This window comes from Salmo salar, chromosome 07, assembly GCF_965601325.2.
Source record: "Salmo salar chromosome 07, fSalSal1, whole genome shotgun sequence".
Lineage (NCBI taxonomy): Eukaryota > Metazoa > Chordata > Actinopteri > Salmoniformes > Salmonidae > Salmo > Salmo salar.
The window spans coordinates 34,467,286-34,486,708 of record NC_138297.1 but is presented as its reverse complement, the minus strand read 5'-3'; the positions used below and the strand labels follow the sequence as shown (position 1 = coordinate 34,486,708).

Below are 19,423 nucleotides of genomic sequence, written 5' to 3'. Positions count from 1 at the left end.
CTTTTATAAAAATGTGTGCAATCACTTTAACCAGTAATGACATCATTCAAGAGGCAGTCAGTTCGCTGAGGCAATAGATCATCTTTGGGAGAGACTTGAGAGAGAGGGAGACCGAATAAATGTTTTGGTAGCAATCAGCTTTGAAATCAGCATATTTTGCATTATGGTTTTCATTTCACAAACTAAGTACTAGGGTATCAAATTGATGTTAGCTTTAGCTGTCACTTAGCAAGGAAAGTTATCCTACAAAGCTGGAAGCTACTGGTATTTTCTTCCAGTGTAAAGTGTTTTAGCCTGTATGGACATTGTTTTGCGAACAGTAATTAATTTCAACATTTCTGCATGCCATGTCGCGTTATTCAAATGTGTTAACTTCTGTGCGTCATGAGTGGAAAGCTAAAACGATGCATCCCAGACTCCCAATGCAGGCTGGAAATGAGTAAGTGGAGCAGGCCCGCTGCACACTATAATAAGGGGTCGGCTGCGCTAATAGACAGGCTTGATCCATGAGACACATTTGACAGAAGTACCGAAAGTAACACAAATTCTTGTACTGAACCGTTTTTCATGTATCAAAACGGTACCGAAGTTTCGGTATACCGTGCAACACTAGTAACAACAAGCTATCTGAACTATTCTACCACCAAGCCCTATAGAAACTGAAACTATTTCAATCTCTTTCTGTGTCTCTCTGGTCTCTTTCTCCCACTCTATCTTTTCCCTTTCGTTCTTTTTCTCTCTCCCACCTCTCTCACCCCAGCACACAGATGAAGAAGGTAATGTTAACAGTATTCAAACACAACCACGGGGCGTACCAGTTCTTCAGGGAAGCCTTACAGTGAGTCTCCATAGCTTTTCAACAGCTTTTCAGCATGTACAAACACATTTATTATGATTATGTTCTTTAGAAATAACTGTTGGCACAGTACTCTAATCAATCCACTCCTTCCATCTCTCTTGCCTCTTTTGCTTTCTGTGCATCTTGTCTCTCTCTCTCCCCACTACCCTCTCAATATCTCCCTCCTCCTCCCTCACCCCCTCCCAGGTTTGAGATCGATGACACCTCCCCTAGTATGTCTGGTTGCTGCGGTGACGACTGCACCTATGAGATCCTGTCGCGGCGGACCAAACACGCGGAGGCCTCAGGTCACAGCCATGGGGGAGGGGGGCACTGTGGGGGCTGCTGCCACTGAGGGACATGCCCACTTCCAGTTCCTGTTTCACCACGTCCTGGTCCCATGCTCTAAAACCTCTCCCACTTTCCTAATCATGAGTCATTACCGTTCCCCCCAACCCCCAATCGTACACCTCCCTTTAAGCCCCAAAACTGACAGACCCCCGACCCCCTCTTTTCTGTCCTGTATCGCACCCTTCCCTCGCCCCTCCATATTACACATCTTTCTCTTCCATTCTATTTCAGTCTTTGTTAGGAATCTGCTTGTGCCCCGTCTGTCCACCCCTCCTTCTCTTCAACAGCTTTCTTAACAGTCCCAAGGCTCCATCTCAGTAATCCTAACGTGCGTACTATTATGGATAGAGCAGTGTATTGGCCAAGCATTCTGAATGGTAGACTAGGGTGGATGTTGGGACAAGAGCCGTACAAATGTATTTCTCTTAGTATGATGAGGTATTCTGTAGATACTTTGCACCCCCTCGCTCTTTTTCTCCCTCGCTCTCTCATCACAGAAATATACAGAGCCTCTGATCAGTTTCAGTTTATTTTCTACAGTTTTCAAAATGCAATTGGATGTCAGGAAGACCCACTCTTTGCCATGTTAAGACCCCTGGCTCCTCCCTAACAACCCCTTCAGTAGTTTGCATGGCAACCAAGTCACAAAAACGTTTGTTTTTCTAGATTATTTTCAATAGATTTCACCACCCAGATGATTTAGGTCCTGAAATGGCACCGTATTCCCTTTACATATATAGGGGATAGGGTGCCATTTGGGACGCACACTATGTTGCTGCCGGCATTGTGGGCCTTGTTGCCATCTCTGTTTACATACAGAAACCTTCAGGGTATTGTAGTGACCTGGGTTGCCAGATTGGGAGGTTTCCATAGAAGTCTAACAGTTGACCCTGTAACTGTTAGTGTTGGTCTCAAATTGAACCCCAATCCCTTTATAGTGTGCTACTTTCGACCAGGACCCTTAGAAACCCTTCGGTAGTTTGCATGGCATGTCACAAAAACAGTGTGCAGTAGAAAGTAGTGCACTATAAAGGAAATAGGGTGCCATTTGGGACATAGTGAATGGAAAGAAACTCAACAGATTGGCATCTCACCCAGGCTTACAAAAAAAGACATTTCACTTGTGCATTGTATATACAGTGCATTCGGAAAGTATTCAGACCCCTTGACTTTTTCCCCAATAAAAATTAGGTTACAGCCTTATTCTAAAATATATATTTTTTTAAATACACACAATATCCCATAATGACAAAGCAAAAAACAAAGTATTTTTGCTAATGTATAAAAAAAAAAAGACATTTCCATAAGTATTCAGACCTTTACTCAGTACTTTGTTGAAGCACCTTTGTCAGCGAATACAGTGTCGAGTCGTCTTTAGTATAATGCTACAAGCTTGGCACACCTGTATTTGGGGAGTTTCTCCCATTCTTCTCTGCAGATCCTTTCAATATCTGTCAGGTTGGATGGGGAATGTTGCTGCACAGCTATTTTCAGGTCTCTAGAGATGTTCGATCTGGTTCAAGTCCGGGCTCTGGCTGGGCCTCTTAAGGACATTCAGAGACTTGTCCCGAAGCCACTATTGTGTTGTCTTGGCTGTGTGCTTAGGGTTCTTGGTGACCTTCAATGCTGCAGACAATCCTGTCTCGGAGCTCTACGGACAATTCCTTCGACCTCATGGCTTGGATTTTGCTCTGACATGCACTGTCAACTGTGGGACCTTAAATAGACAGGTGTGTGCCTTTCCAAATCATGTCCAATCAATTGATTTTCCCACAGGTTGACTCCGATCAAGTTGTAGAAACATCTCAAGGATGATTAATGGGAAGAGGATGCACCTGAGCTCAATTTCGCGTCTCATAGCAAAGGATCTGAATTTTTATGTAAATAAGGTATTGTTTTTTTATATACATTTGCAAACATTTCTAAAAACCTGTTATCGCTTTATTATTATGGGGTATTGTGTGTAGATTGAGGGAACATTTTTATTTCATCAATTTTAGAATAAGGCTGTAACGTTCGAAAATGTGGAAAAAGTCAAGGGGTCTGACTACTTTCCGAATGCACTGATGATGAGCTGTTTTATGTACGATCTCTCATTTTCCCCCCTCTACTTTCCAACCCGATAATATCCTATATCTGTCTCAGGTTTAAATCCCAACTGACACTCCTCGTTTTTCTTAGCAAGCATGTTACGGTCCAATAGTTTGTGGTAAGAAGACAAATCACCCATTTCCTTAACCCTTAAACAATATGGGCTTCTTTTCCAGACACAGATTAGCCTAAAACTAGTCCAGGAATAAAAAACTATTTTAATTGTGATTACCCATTGAGTATTTTTGTCTGGTAAACAGACCCATGGTGGGTAAAAATGGAGACCTGTGTCTATAGGTAGCCTCTACCTGGATTGGTTGGGTTTGTGTTGTAGGGAGTGGTGGGGAATGGTTTTTGTTTCAATTCAAAATCTTTTCGTTTAAGGAAGAAACGTTACATTTTTGTTTTTGTTTTTATCAACATCATACACATTATTTTATTAAGACCTGTTGAATATCCTCACCTCGTCCTCATGTTCAACTAGTTTTTAAAAATGTGTTTCTGTCAATCCCTCTACCCTTGTCTCGGCCTCTTTTTCTCTTTCTCTGTGTATATAATCTGTTAAATTCATTGGATTTGTTTTTTATTTGCCTTTTACAGGTAAAACACTTGTTTTCGGTTTAAAAATGACATGTAAACTCAATGCTTGATAATGAGTGGTCCTGTCTTGTGATTGATTGAATATTAACTGACAAAGATGAAAGGGAAAAAACTAGACTGTCATTTCTGCCTTGTCAGTGTTTTATTTGTATGTTACAAATAAAGGAAACTTGTTTGACTTCTATCCAGTTGTCTGTATTTTAAATATAGGTATGTACAGTCGTGGCCAAAAGTTTTGAGAATGACACAAATATTAATTTTCACAAAGTCTGCTGCCTCAGTGTCTTTGGATATTTTTGTCAGATGTTACTATGGAATACTGAAGTATAATTACAAGCATTTCATAAGTGTCAAAGGCTTTAATTGACAATTACATGAAGTTGATGCAAAGAGTCAATATTTGCAGTCTTGACACTTCTTTTTCAAGACCTCTGCAATCCGCCCTGGCATGCTGTCAATTAACTTCTGGGCCACATCCTGACTGATGGCAGCCCATTCTTGCATAATCAATGCTTGGAGTTTGTCAGAATTTGTGGGTTTTTGTTTGTCCACCTGCCTCTTGAGGATTGACCACAAGTTCTCAATGGGATTAAGGTCTGGGGAGTTTCCTGGCCATGGTCCCAAAATATCGATGTTTTGTTCCCGAGCCACTTAGTTATCACTTTTGCCTTATGGCAAGGTGCTCTATCATGCTGGAAAAAGCATTGTCCGTCACCAAACTGTTCCTGGATGGTTGGGAGAAGTTGCTTTCGGAGGATGTGTTGGTACCATTCTTTATTCATGGCTGTGTTCTTAGGCAAAATTGTGAGTGAGCCCACTCCCTTGGCTGATAAGCAACCCCACAAATGAATGGTCTCAGGATGCTTTACTGTTGGCATGACACAGGACTGATGGTAGCGCTCACCTTGTCTTCCTGGAGAGAAGTGGCTTCTTTGCTGCCCTTCTTGACACCAGGCCATCCTCCAAAAGTCTTCGCCTCACTGTGCATGCAGATGCACTCTGCCTGCTGCCATTCCTGAGCAAGCTCTGTACTGGTGGTGCCCCGATCCCGCAGCTGAATCAACTTTAGGAGACGGTGCTGGCGCTTGCTGGACTTTCTTGGGCGCCCTGAAGCCTTCTTCACAACAATTGAACCGCTCTCCTTGAAGTTCTTGATTATCCGATAAATGGTTGATTTAGGTGCAATCTTACTAGCAGGACTATCCTTGCCTGTGAAGCTTCTTTTGTGCAAAGCAATGATGACGGCACATGTTTCCTTGCATGTAACCGTTGTTGACAGAGGAAGATCAATGATTCCAAGCACCACCCTCCTTTTGAAGCTTCCAGTCTGTTATTCGAACTCAATCAGCATGACAGAGTGATCTCCAGCCTTGTCCTTGTCAACACTCACACCTGTGTTAACGAGAGAATCACTGACATGTCAGCTGGTCCTTTTGTGACAGGGCTGAAATGTTTTTGGGGGATTCAGTTCATTTGCATGGCAAAGAGGGACTTTGCAATTAATTGCAATTCATCTGATCACTCTGCATAACATTCTGGAGTATATGCAAATTGCCATCATACAAACTGAGGCAGCAGACTTGTGAAAATTAATATTTGTGTCATTCTCAAAACCTTTTTCCACAACTGTACGTCCCAAGTGCCACCCTGTTCCCTATATAATGCCCTACCTTTGACCAGAGCATTATGTGCCCTAGCCAAAAGTAGTGCGGTTGGGATGTTTTGTCAGTCATAGAACACTTTTGTCAGTTCACGATTCATTTGAATTTCTTACGCAGTTTTTCTGAAATGCAAAGTGGAGCCTGAACTTTTCTTCATCCTTTACTTTACACAGCCGGTTGAATAGGACATTAAGCATCCAACAGGAAGGTGTGATTACTTCCTGGAAACATTGACAGTGGAGCATGTACTGATAGTGTGTGCAGTATGAGAGGGAAAGAGACAGATTGAGTATGAGGGAGAAGGTGATACAGGAATTGACTTTAAAGAGAATACTGAGTAGAATAACATAATTTGATGGAGGCAAATGTTTTATCTTTTAAGAGAAACTGGGCTGGCAGGTTGGATTTACAATTTCTCCCTGTCTACCTGATTTATTGTTTCTACCTGTCTCTGGTCAATATAATCTGTGGGATCTCTGGTAAAGCATCTTCTGTGGGGTTTATCGGCAGTTGGCATCCAACGTTTTGGTGCATTACTGGCCCACACTCCAGTACAGTAGGTGGCGGAAATGCACCATAACGTTGGATACCAACCTCCGATAAACCCCACACAATAAGATGCTTTACCAGAGATCCCACAGATTATACATTATATTGACCAGATACTCAATTGGCCGCTCTAACAATGAAAATAAATGTCTTCAAAAATGGAAGGCAGTCAGGAGGAGGCAAGATCATGTGGGACCATTCAAGCCAATGAGAGGGCAGATAGGAGTGTGATAACAGGCACAACTCCAATATAGTGTTTTTTCTCAGAGTTGCATGGATGTCACGTGTCCTACTTATCAGTAGCTACATTCATAACAACCTAAGAATTACGAAACTTCTGTTCGATCAAATAAGCCACACGTACCAAATAAGTCATATTTTTGCTTAACCAAATTCAACACGCATTGACCTCTATACAAAAACTTCTGGCTTGGTGAGTAAAACATTTTTTTTTTTAACACCACCTGCTGGAGAACACAGATTTTGGTCCCTGTTATCCCTCTCATTTTGCCTCTTCCTCTTTGGAGATACTTTAGAGGAGATAGTCCCAGTCGGTAGCGGCCAGCCTTGTACAGCCGTAACGGAAGTTATGGTGACCTTATTTGACCTATTCTACTGCTTTTGAGATACGGTTCGATCCCACCTTGGGGCACTACTTGTTGAGTAATTAAAACACTAAACAATCACAATACAGTAACTATTGGTCACTATTATGTATTATTATTCTAATATGTATTAATTATAGAATTGTGTCAGTTATTAATAATAAACCTTAAAACTGCATTCTTCCTTCCCTCTCTCCCCATCTCTCCATGTTTCAGCTCCAGATGACAAAACCTGCTCACACTCCCAGAGGGTTGCAGGTCTGCCGACTTCCTTTTGGTCACACATTTTATTTGGAGAAATATCCAATAAACCAAAGACATTGCTTTAACTGTGAATGTACTTTCTTGCAGACATTTTACTCAAATAAAATGGAGCGTACATAAAATAAACAAGTTATTACAATTTATTTACATTGGGTGTGAGAGAGAGTCATGTTTTGTAACTCAGACAAATGCACACATCATTTACCCACGAAATGGAGCATACATAAAATTGAAATGTATTTACATATTCACATACTATTGTGTGTGTATGTGTGTGTGTGTGTGTGTGTGTGTGAGGGAGAGAGAGAGAGAGAGAGAAATAGAGTGTGCATGTTGTGTATTTCTTTTTCTTGTCAGCCACTATCTGTCCTTAACATGCCCTCTCCACCAAATTTCTGCTTCATAAAAAGATGAGTTCTGGACCTCCCTGATCTCTCGCCATGACTTTTAATCGCTACATACAGTGCATTCAGAAAGTAGTCAGAGCCCTTCCCTTTTTCCACATTTTGTTACGTTACAGCCTTATTCTAAAATTGATTCAATTATTTTTCCCCTCAATCTATACACAATACCCCATAATGACAAAGCGGAAACAGGTTTTTAGAATCTTTTGCAAATTTATAAAAAAACAAAAACAGAAATACCTTATATTCATAAGTATTCAGATGTCTGCAGCATTGAAGGTCCCCAAGAACATAGTGGCCTCCATCATTCTTAAATGGAAGAAGTTTGGAAGCACCAAGACTCTTCCTGGAGCTGGCCGCCCAGCCAAACTGAGCAAATGGGGGAGTCATTGTCCATTTGGAAGACCCATTTGCAATCAAGCTTTAACTTCCTGACCGATGTCTTGAGATGTTGCTTCAATATATCCACATAATTTTCCTCCCTCATGATGCCATCTATTTTGTGAAGTGCACCAGTCCCTCCTGCAGCAAAGCACCCCCACAACATGATGCTGCCACCCCCGTGCTTCACGGTTGGGATGGTGTTCTTCAGCTTGCAAGCATCCACTTTTTTCCTCCAAACATAACGATGGTCATTATAGCCAAACAGTTCTATTTTTGTTTCATCAGACCAGAGGATATTTCTCCAAAAAGTACGATCTTTGTCCCCATGTGCAGTTGCTAACCGTAGTCTGGATTTTTTATGGCAGTTTTGGAGCAGTGGCTTCTTCCTAACTGAGCGGCTTTTCAGGTTAGGTCGATATAGGACTCGTTTTACTGTGGATATAGATACTTTTGTACCTGTTTCCTCCAGCATCTTCATAATGTCCTTTGCTGTTGTTCTGGGATTGATTTGCACTTCATTGTGCTGGGTTTGGCTGCGTGTCTGTATAAGCACTTTGTGACAACTGCTGATGTAAAAGGGTCTTTATAAAATACATTTGATTGATTGCTTGTATATGCTTCTATTCACGTCAGTAACTAAATCTAAATATGAGATTGAGTTATCTTACATTTCCTCAATAGGAAGTTGTACCTAAAGCCAACACTTTACCTGGTCTTTCCTGCTGGGGACAAGGGGCTTCAGGTTTGGGAATGAGGGCCTAGAGAATTGGAATGTTAAAAATAATTAGTGCCCACATTTATGAATTAATTAATTTCTATAGTTTAGCCGTGTATCTCATCTGATTGAGAATCGCTAATGATATACTGTACATGTCTATTTTCTTTCGAAAATCTGCCACTGAACCACACAATTCTATATACTGAGAGTGCACACAACCATTAGCTTATTTTACCAGGTAATATCATTTTTTTAAGGGAGACCTGGCAAAGAGGGCAGAGCTGTCAAGTAAAATATATATCCAATGCAGCAGCTATGGTATGGATAAAGACAATGTGACACCACCACAGCTGCATGATTGTGTGATCTTTATATAATGCTAATTAAAAAATGTCCAGACCCAACGAATAACAGAACTGTAGGAAGGCTATTGTTGCTGTAATCTAGCCTACTGTAAAGGAAAGGGAAAGGGGGATACCTAGTCAGTTGTACAACTGAATGCCTTCAACTGAAATATGTCTTCCGCATTTAACCCAACCCCTCTGAATCAGAGAGGTGTGGGGGGCTGCCTTAATTGTCATCCACATCTTCGGCGCCCCTGTGGGCCTTGCTCATGGGCAGAACGACAGATGTTAACCTTGTACCCCACCCCATCAACCTACTACTAGCTAGTGACAAGGCTACATTATCACATAGTAATGTTGTACTGTGGCCTACTGTACCCCATATCAACCAACTTGCCAACTAGTAGTGACATGGCTATATTGTTGTTATTCAGTAATACTGTAATGGTACTGTAGCCTACTGTCCACCACATAAACCACCTAGCTAGCTAGTGATTTGGCCTAGTAATAGCTTAGCTAGCTTGCTCCAAAGAAACAGCCAACGACATCAACAGGCTTTTTAATGAAACATATATCTAGCTAGCTAGTATGATTTTATGTTAAAAAAAAACTTTACAGATGATTACAAAGTTGACTTACCGGTCTGCTGCTCTTGGGAACTAGATGGAGGTTAGGTAGCGCCGTTAGCGTTAACTAGCTATCAAACTATCTATCCAGCAAGAATGTTGAGGGCAAAAACGAAAGAAACTATGTTAAACAATGCTGATTTAGTAAGATAAGTCCAATTGGACTGAAATAATTAACAGGCTGAACGTACATTTCTGTGACTCACTAGCTAACTTTAACTTGCTAGCTCAGTGACTGCTGCTGGGCGAAGAAATATGTACCTCTTCCTTGTACCCTTGTTCCATATGCGAAATCAGACTACCACTACAAAACCAACCAGTGGCCAGAATTATATTACAACCAGGTTGGTTTAGAAACCCCATTGACAATGCATGGGAAACGCGTTGCGCATGTTGTGTGCCGATGCACCTCACTCGCATGGCTCACCGTCACGTGATCAGGTCTTTCTCACAGGCTACAAGTGAAGACAGACACCTCAGGGATGCAACTGCATGCATCTTTATCCATTTCCGAGGCGCACGTTGAAGATAAATGAGAACTTGTTCTCAACTTGCCTACCTGGTTAAATAAAGGTGAAATAAATAAAATAAAATAAAAATATTGGAAGAACTGTCTACATTTACTTTTTGTCAGCCAAAAAGATGAGTAACGAACAGCAAAAGCCCTAGCCTATGTCAATCTACTATCCCTAATAGTACTAAGGTTTACTTATTCTATTCTGTTTAAGAAATAAATATTCCAAACATAGTCTGGGACAGTTGTAGGATGTGATAGATCCCAAAAATCTGTTTTAAGCAATGAGCCTGACACAACAGATCAGAACATTTAGCTTAAAATGTTGATATACTATTAGGCTATTTCTTCACATTATAAGTGCAGCAATGCTCACACAGCAGTAGGCTATAAGTGCAAATGTTCCATTAGCAGGAAAACACCATTCTCAAAAGTGACAGCAAATGCGATTATGCATGTAATGCTTTTATTATATAGATGCATTTTTATAGCGAAAATTATCTTCCCCAAACTTGAAACTCACACACTGCATATGTATTCCAGTGACATGCTGACTAGACCGGCGTGCGCTCGTCTGCGTGCGCCATCATGCCCATGTTGATTTTGTCCGTCCACACCAGACGCAATCAGGACACACAGGTTGAAATATCAAAACGAACTCTGAACCAACTATATTTGAGGACAGGTCGAAACATTAAACATTCATGGCAATTTAGCTTGCTAGCTTGCTGTTGCTAGCTAATTTGTCCTGGGATATAAACATTGGTTTGTTATTTTACCTGAAATGCACAAGGTACTCTGACAATTAATCCACAGATAAAAGGGTAAACCTAGTTAGTTTCTAGTAATCTCTCCTCCTTCAGTCGTGTTCGTGTTCTTCTTCTTCTTCTTTGGACTTTATATGGTGGTTGGCAACCAAAACTTTAAGGTGCATTACCACCACCAACTGGACTGGAGTGTGGACCTCAGTTCATCTTTCAACCACCCACATTGGTATATGCTCCTGAAAACCAATGAGGAGATAGGAGAGGCAGGACTTGTAATGCGAGCGGTGTGGTCAGCATGTTAGGCTCCATACCCGTTGTAAAGCGAATTAATGCGCTTATTTGGCCACTTTCATTGTGATACAAACCTTATCAAAACATATAGGCCTATGGGCTAGGCTAGATGGGGTGTGCGACTATGATAAATACAATTTAAAAAAGGCATGCCTGTTTCTTGCCTTTCTAGGGTCGGTGCAGTATCCTGAATTTCTGCCTGTATGACTTGCCCAAAGTAAACTGCCTGTTACTCAGGCCCAGAACCTAGGCTATGCATATAATAGGTATAATAATTCCAATGCAATGCTATTGAAAGATCTAATTTCCGCCTCCAAGATTGCAGTTCCTATGGCTTCCACTAGATGTCAACAGTCTTTATACAGGTTTTAGGCTATTTTTTTTTTTTTTTAATTAAGAAGTAATTGTAGTCGTTCCATGTTGAGCGCCAGGGCAAAAGTAGTCTTTTTGCGCGCGTGAACGTGGGCGCGCTCTTCATTCTTTTCCTTTGCTATTGAACATAGTAATCTCCGTCTGAAATATTATCATTTATTTAGACATGAGGATTAATAAAAAACATAATTTGACTCGTTTGGACGAACTTTGCTGGTAACTTTTTGAAATCATTTGTATGCATGTTGAAGGACTGGATTATTGAATTCAATGGCGCCAACTAAATGGCATTTTTGGGATATAAAGAAGGACTTTATCAAACAAAACGACCATTCGTTGTGTAGCTGGGACCCTTGGGATTGCAAACAGAGGAAGATCTTCAAAAGTAAGTGATTTATTTTATCGCTATTTATGATTTTGTGTCGCCAGTGCTGGTTAGAAAGATATGTTGACATGGGGCGCTGTCCTCAGACAATTGAATGCTATGCTTTAGCCGTAAAGCCTTTTTGAAATCTGACAATGCAGTTAGATTACCAAGATTCTAAGCTAAAGAATAATTTATGACAGTGGTTGCCTTAACCTGTTGGGTCTGCACGTCTGGATAAAAAAAATGTACCCGATTTAATCTGGTTACTAATCCTACCCAGTAACTAGAATATGCATATACTTATTATATATGGATAGAAAACACTCTAAAGTTTCTAAAACTGTTTGAATGGTGTCTGTGAGTATAACAGAACTCATTTGGCAGGCAAAACCCTGAGACATTTTCTGACAGGAAGTGGATACCTGATGTGTTGTATTGACTTTAAACCTATCCCATTGAAAAACACAGGGGCTTAGGAATATTTTGGCACTTCCTATTGCTTCCACTAGATGTCACCAGCCTTTACAAAGTGTTTTGAGTCTTCTGGAGGGAGATCTGACCGAACAAGAGCCATGGAACGATGATGTCCCATTAGACACCTGGCGCGCGAGTTCATGTTGGGTACCCTCGTTCCAATACGTTATAAAAGAGTATGCATTCGTCCACCTTGAATATTATTCATGTTCTGGTTAAAAAAGGCCCTAATGATTTATGCTATACAACGTTTGACATGTTTGAACGAACGGAAATATATTTTTTCCCCTCGTTCATGACGAGAAGTCCGGCTGGCTTACATCATGTGCTAACGAGACGGAGATTTTTGGACATAAATGATGAGCTTTTTTGAACAAAACTACATTCGTTATGGACCTGTGATACCTGGAAGTGACATCTGATGAAGAGAATCAAAGGTAATGGATTATTTACATAGTATTTTCGATTTTAGATCTCCCCAACATGACGTCTAGTCTGTATCGCAACGCGTATTTTTCTGGGCGCAGTGCTCAGATTATTGCAAAGTGTGATTTCCCAGTAAGGTTATTTTTAAATCTGGCAAGTTGATTGAGTTCAAGAGATGTAAATCTATAATTCTTTAAATGACAATATAATATTTTACCAATGTTTTCTAATTTTAATTATTTAATTTGTGACGCTGACTTGACTGCCGGTTATTGGAGGGAAACGATTTCCTCAACATCAATGCCATAGTAAAACGCTGTTTTTGGATATAAATATGAACTTGATAGAACTAAAAATGCATGCATTGTCTAACATAATGTCCTAGGAGTGTCATCTGATGGAGATTGTAAAAGGTTAGTGCATCATTTTAGCTGGTTTTATGGTTTTGGTGACCCTGTCTTTGACTTGACAAAACATTACACACAACTCTTGTAAATGTACTGTCCTAACATACTCTAAATTTATGCTTTCGCCGTAAAACCTTTTTGAAATCGTAAAACGTGGTTAGATTAAGGAGATGTTTATCTTTCAAATGGTGTAAAATAGTTGTATTTTTGAAAAATTTGAATTTTGACATTTATTTGGATTCAAATTTGCCACTCTTGAAATGCACCTGCTGTTGATGGAGTGCACCACGGGTGGCACGCTAGCGTCCCACCTAGCCCCAAGAGGTTAAGCTGGGCATCATTCACAAGTGATAGGCTAATATTGTCACCCATCAGACTGTTCTTGATTTAATCCCGTCTTTACATATACTAAATAATATGTGTAAAATTTGTTTTGATTTAGAATGGAGCATAATCATGTAACTGTCTCTAAACGGGCAGGGGAAAAAATATATGTAATTTATGCAATTTAATAGCGAATGGAGGACGCTTTTCCCGTGGTTCTTCATGCCAGCCAGGTAGGCTATACTCCTGTTGTAAAGAGAAGCAATATGCTTAATATAGGCCTAGCCTATAGAAAGCTGATGGGATCCTCCTCTTTTTAATAGAGTAGATCACTCTGTTTTCTCATGCAATTGCATAGCCTATAGAAATGTTGCACAAAATGAGCTCATGGGCTCTCATCAAGTGTTTGATTAGATTTTCGATTACATTTGCATTGACGTCAGAGTGATTAGAGGGACAGTAGAGTACTGAGTACCACTCAGCAGCATCAGAGCTTATTTTTCTTCCCAATTTCAATCTTGTCCCATCGCTGCAACTTCCCAACAGGCTCGGGAGGTGAAGGTTCAGTCATGTGTCCTCCGAAACATGATCCGTCAAACTGCACTTCTTAACCCGGAAACCAGCCGCACCAATTTCTTGGAGGAAACACGGTACACCTGAAGACTGAGGTCAGCCTGCAGGTACCCTGCCTGCCACATGGAGTCGCTAGAGCGCAATGAGACAAGTAAAGCCCCCCTCGGCCAAACCCTCCCTTAACCCGGACGACGCTGGGCCAATTGTGCACCACCCTATGGGACTCCCGATCATGTGATACAGTCCTGGATCGAACCCGTGTCTCTAGTGACGCCTCTAGCACTGCGATGCAGTGCCTTAGACCGCTGCGCCATTTGGGAGACCCCTTATTTTCATTTTAAAAATGATTATTTTGTATTTATTTCAATTTGTCAGGGGGCGCTACAGCACCCACAACACCCCTACTTCCTGTGGCTAGGCACGTAACTATAAAGCTTCACTCCACGTTTCATTCTAAATGCCTACAGCTTGCAAAATTAAAAATTAAAAAAAATTAAAATAATTCTTTGCAGGACAAGGATTATTCTGACTTTCAAGAATGCCTGAATTGCTTCGCCTTGCTTTTCTAGTTGGCTGAAAGTTTCACCTTCCAATTGTTTCAGATCTACAGGAGTGCAAGTTTCACCATGGCACAGGACATGGCACATGAGAATTATTAGAATTGTGGCAAATATTTGTCATTATTTCATTTATCCATGCTGGCTTTCGAAGGCTACCTGAGACATGAAACAGATAGATGAGAGGGCACCGGATGTCACCAAATTTATCAATGCGCAATTTGCCTAAATGGGTAATGGAAACACTTCAACCACTACATATTTATACAACAATAACAAGGTTTCCATCCAACCTTTGCATGTGGGTAAAGTACATAAAATATTTTTTATCTGACACGACAGGCCTGATAGAAAAAGCAAAATTGTCTGTAAACTTTCCAAATGTCGACAAAACTAAATACGCTAGACAAGGTGGGATCTTTTTTTACGTGAGAAATGGCAGTGCGCAAATATGCGCAAATATTGATATAATAACTATCATATACCCCTTGACGTATTACCTCCCAAGATTATTCACTTTGGTTATAGTCACAGCCATGTATATTCACCCTCAAGCCGATACCACGACGGCCATCAAGGAACTACACTGGACTTTGTGCAAACTGAAAACCACATATACTGAGGCCGCATTTATTGTCGCTCGGGATTTTAACAAGTTAAATTTGAGGAAAACGCTACCGAAGTTCAATCAACACATTGACTGTAGTACTCACGCTGCTAAAACGCTCGACCACTTTTACTCCCCCTTCCGGCCGGGATATCTAGAAGGCCCTCCCCCTCCCTCCTTTCACCAAATCAGACACCATTTAAATCCTCCCTTCCTACAGGCAGAAACAAACAGGAAGTACGTGCTAAGATCTATTCAATGCTGGTCTGACCAATCGGAATCCATGCTTCAAGATTGTTTTGATCATGTGGATCGGGATATGTTTCCGGGGTAGTCTCTGAAAATAATATTGATGTATACACGTTGACTGAGTTCATCAGGAAGTGTATAGGTGATGTTGTTCCCACTGTGACTATTGAAACCTACCCAAACCAGAAACTGTGGATAGATGGTAGCATTCATGCAAAACTGAAAGCGCTAACCACTGCATTTAACCATGGCAAGGGGACTGGGTGTCCCCTCCCCTCTAGTTCCTTAGATCAATTATATTGGTGGCGCGCCTATACATTATTTACAAAAAATAATATGTACAGATTGCTATAGGCAATCATAAGATTGCTACTGTAATGCCATTATCAGACTATAATATTACTATGGGCCATAATAGGATTAAGCACAGATAACTTTCGGTAATTACAAGATTATACCAATAAGTACACTCAATCCCAGGATTACACGTAGTGTCTTTGCTTACTCCCTTTAGTGCCTTTTCAGCCTTTTAACAAGAAACACATTCTCTTAACAGAAAACACCCATACCCTCCAGGACACCTACAGCACCCGATGTCACAGGAAGGCCAAAAAGATCATCAAGGACATCAACCACCCATGCCACGGCCTGTTCACCCCGTTACCATCCAGAAGGCGAGGTCAGTACAGGTGCATCAAAGCTAGGACCAGATATTGAAAAACAACTTCTATCTCAAGGCCATCAGACTGTTAAATAGCCATCACTAGCCAGCTACCACCCAGTTACTCAGTTACCCTGCACCTTAGATGCTGCTGCCCTATATACATAGACATGGAATCACTGGTCACTATAATAATGGAACACTAGTCACTTTAATAATGTTTACATACTGCTTTACTCATTTCATATGCATTGTGGTAAACCGTGGGGTGTTGGGTTGAGCGTGCAGAGATTGACAAGGAGACACGGAGGTTTTAGTCCGCAAAACAACTTTACTAAGACAGAAAATAAACATAACAAAGAAAATCACTTAAGTTTTACTTCTCTACGGTGGCTTGGTGTCGGTCTCTCCGTTCTCTCTGGTGGTGTGCCACCGTGCTCCTTTTATTTGGCTTCCACGGCTGGTTGGCACTTTCCTCTAATTACCTCCACTTAGAGCTGTCCGTGTCGGGGTGCCCAGCTCCCGTATTCCCAACAGAGGGAGCCAACGTCGCCTCACGTACATCCCCTCTATCACCATCTCCCGGGGTAGTCCTCCTGGGATACCACAGTATATACCATATTTTATTCTACTGTATTTTAGTCAATGCCACGCCGACATTGCTTGTCCTAATATTTATATATTTCTTAATTCCATTCTTTTACTTTTAGATTTGTATTGTTAGATACGACTGCACTCTTGGAGCTAGGAACATAAGCATTTCTAAATATGTGTATGTGACCAATAACATTTGATTTGATTTGATTTGAAAAGGTACTGAGCGCTCTGGAGCAGGTTTTCAGGCCACCATCATGCTTCACTGTAGGGATGGTGCCAGGTTTCCTCCAGACGTGACGCTTGGCATTCAGGCCAAAGCCTTCAATCTTGGTTTCATCAGGTCAGAGAATCTTATTTCCCATGGTCTGGGAGTATTTAGGTGCCTTTTAGCAAACTCCAAGCGGGCTGTCATTAGCCTTTTACTGAGGAGTGGCTTCCGTCGGGCCACTCTACCATAAAGGCCTGATTGGTGGAGTGCTGCAGAGATGGTTGTCCTTCTGGAAGGTTCTCCCATCTCGACAGAGGAACTCTGGAGCTCTGTCAGAGTGACCATCGGGTATTTGGTCGCCTCCCTGACCAAGGCCCTTCTCCCTTGATTGCTTAGTTTGTCCGGATGGCCAGCTCTAGGAAGAGTCTTGGTGGTTCCAAGCTTCTTCCATTTAAGAATGACGGAGGCCACTGTTTTCTTGGGGACCTTCAATGCTGCAGAAAATGTTTGGTAACCTTCCCCAAATCTGGGCCTCGACACAATCCTGTCTCGGAGCTCTACGGACAATTCCTTCGACCTCAAGGATGATCAATGTAAACAGGCTGCACCTGAGCTCATTTTCGACTCTCAAAACTATGTACATATGGTATATTTTTTATTTTTAATACATTTGCAAAAATGTTAAAAAACTGTTTTCACTTTGTCATTATGGGGTATTGTGTGTGGATTGATACAAATGAAATAAAAATAAGGCTGTAACTTCCCAAAATGTGGAAAAAGTCAAGGGGTCTGAATACTTTCCGAATGCACTGTATGCTGTGTGTTCCTTGTCTTCGGTAGAGACAATGCATTTAACAGCATTAATTTACTGGCAGTTAATTCAAGTTATTAAGCCAGCGTTCTAACTTTGTTTACTTTAAAAACTAAATTATTATGTACTTCTTTGAATTTACAAGGTCTTCAAAATAGTATTAAAAGTAAAGCTACTTTTTTATTTTGTAAGACTGGAGGTTCTCATTACACTTTTTTTTGCAGAAAACACTCTCAAGTCGAGCTGATTGTACTTTTTGGTCTAGTCAATGTGGTGACAAAATATTGTTTAGTCACGGTTCTACCTAAAATCATATCCTCCAGGATTTATGAAAATTGTGGTCTAGCATGTGTATGGCTATAATAACAACCCGAAAACATCATCCTACTTAACAAGATGAGAGATCTTATCTCAGAATTAAAAAAGTTATATCCTACAGAGAATATAATTGATGGGGTGAGTTTAACATGTCCCCTGATGAGTCAAGGACCTGAGGACCTGAGCCCTAGGATCTTGCCTCAGGACTACCTGGCCTGATGACTCCTGCCTGTCCCCAGGCCACCTGGTCATGCTGCTGCTCCAGTTTCAACTGTTCTGCCTGTGGCTAGGGAACACTGACCTGTTCAACGGACGTGCTACCTTGTCCCGGAGATGATAACGCTCTTTTTCTTAAGGAAAAATAACAGATCCCCCCTTTCTATTAATTCAGTTGATCTCTTCTCAGATGCATCAGGTTTGAGGCTTAATATGAGTAAATGTGAGCTTATGGCCATACATGACCATACATTAATTTAATTACATAATATCCCTATAAAAAGTACAGTGAAATATCTCAGAGTTTTTGTCACAAAGGACAGTGATGCAAGTGTGAAATCGAATCTTGAATTTATTGAAAGCAAAAGCTATTCTAAACAGTTTCCTTCAAAGAGATGAATCTATATTTTGAAGAATTTTACTGACAAAAATGGAACGTTTGTATGGATAGTCTATCCAGATGAATCATTAGCTGTCCCCGCTCAACATTAAACATTTCAACCAAACTAACTTCAATTATATCTGGAAGAACAAGGTTCACTACATAAGAAAAGGTGATGTTTCAAGACCCTATGAGGATGGCTGCATGAATGTAATGGATTTTCAATTATGAATGGTATGTTGAAACTAAAGTGGATACAGTCTTTTCTCTGTGATATGGATAGCCGGTCTTAGATGTGACTTTAGTATTAACAAACTACCTGTGAAACTTTCTGCATCTCACCGAGTGTTATTATATTGGAAATTGGCATGTGAACACAACTTCACTCCACATAACACACCGATATGGACTAAGAGGTGTATTTTGTGCTGTAACAAGACCATATTATTTGAAGAATGGATGAACTAAAATATTTGGTCTGTTACAGATCTTTTAGATAAAAGTGGTAATATCCTCCAACATGGGCAGAAAAACGACAGGTCAAGGCAGGCAGGGGTCAATAATCCAGAGTAGTGGGGCAAAGTTACAGGAGGGCAGGCAGGGTCAGGTCAGGCAGAGGTCGGTAATCTAGAGGTGGGGCAAAGGTACAGGATGGCAGGCAGGGTCAGGGGCAGGCAGAGTGGTCAGGCAGGTTGGCTCAGAGACAGGTTAGGCAAGGGTCAAAACCAGGAGGGTGAGAAAAAGAGAGACTGGGGAAAAGCAGGAGCTGAGACAAAATGCTGGTTGACTTGACAAACAAGACGAACTGGCAACAGAAAAATAGAGAACACAGGTATAAATACACTGGGGATAATGGGGAAGATGGGC

The 19,423-nt window shown here is 41.0% G+C and overlaps 1 protein-coding gene across 2 annotated transcripts in view; it reads left to right on the top strand.

Annotated features, from left to right (window-relative positions):
* LOC106609028 (N-alpha-acetyltransferase 40) overlaps positions 1-4,064 on the top strand; it is a 54,750-nt gene extending 50,686 nt beyond the window's left edge. For both annotated transcript variants that reach the window (XM_045721873.2, XM_014207362.3), the window contains exons 7-8: positions 761-838; positions 1,046-4,064. In XM_045721873.2, coding sequence (XP_045577829.1) covers positions 761-838; positions 1,046-1,193 — 226 coding nt within the window. In that variant the 3' untranslated portion in view covers positions 1,194-4,064. The remainder of the gene's footprint in view (positions 1-760; positions 839-1,045) is intronic.
* The last annotated feature ends 15,359 nt before the right edge of the window (positions 4,065-19,423 follow it).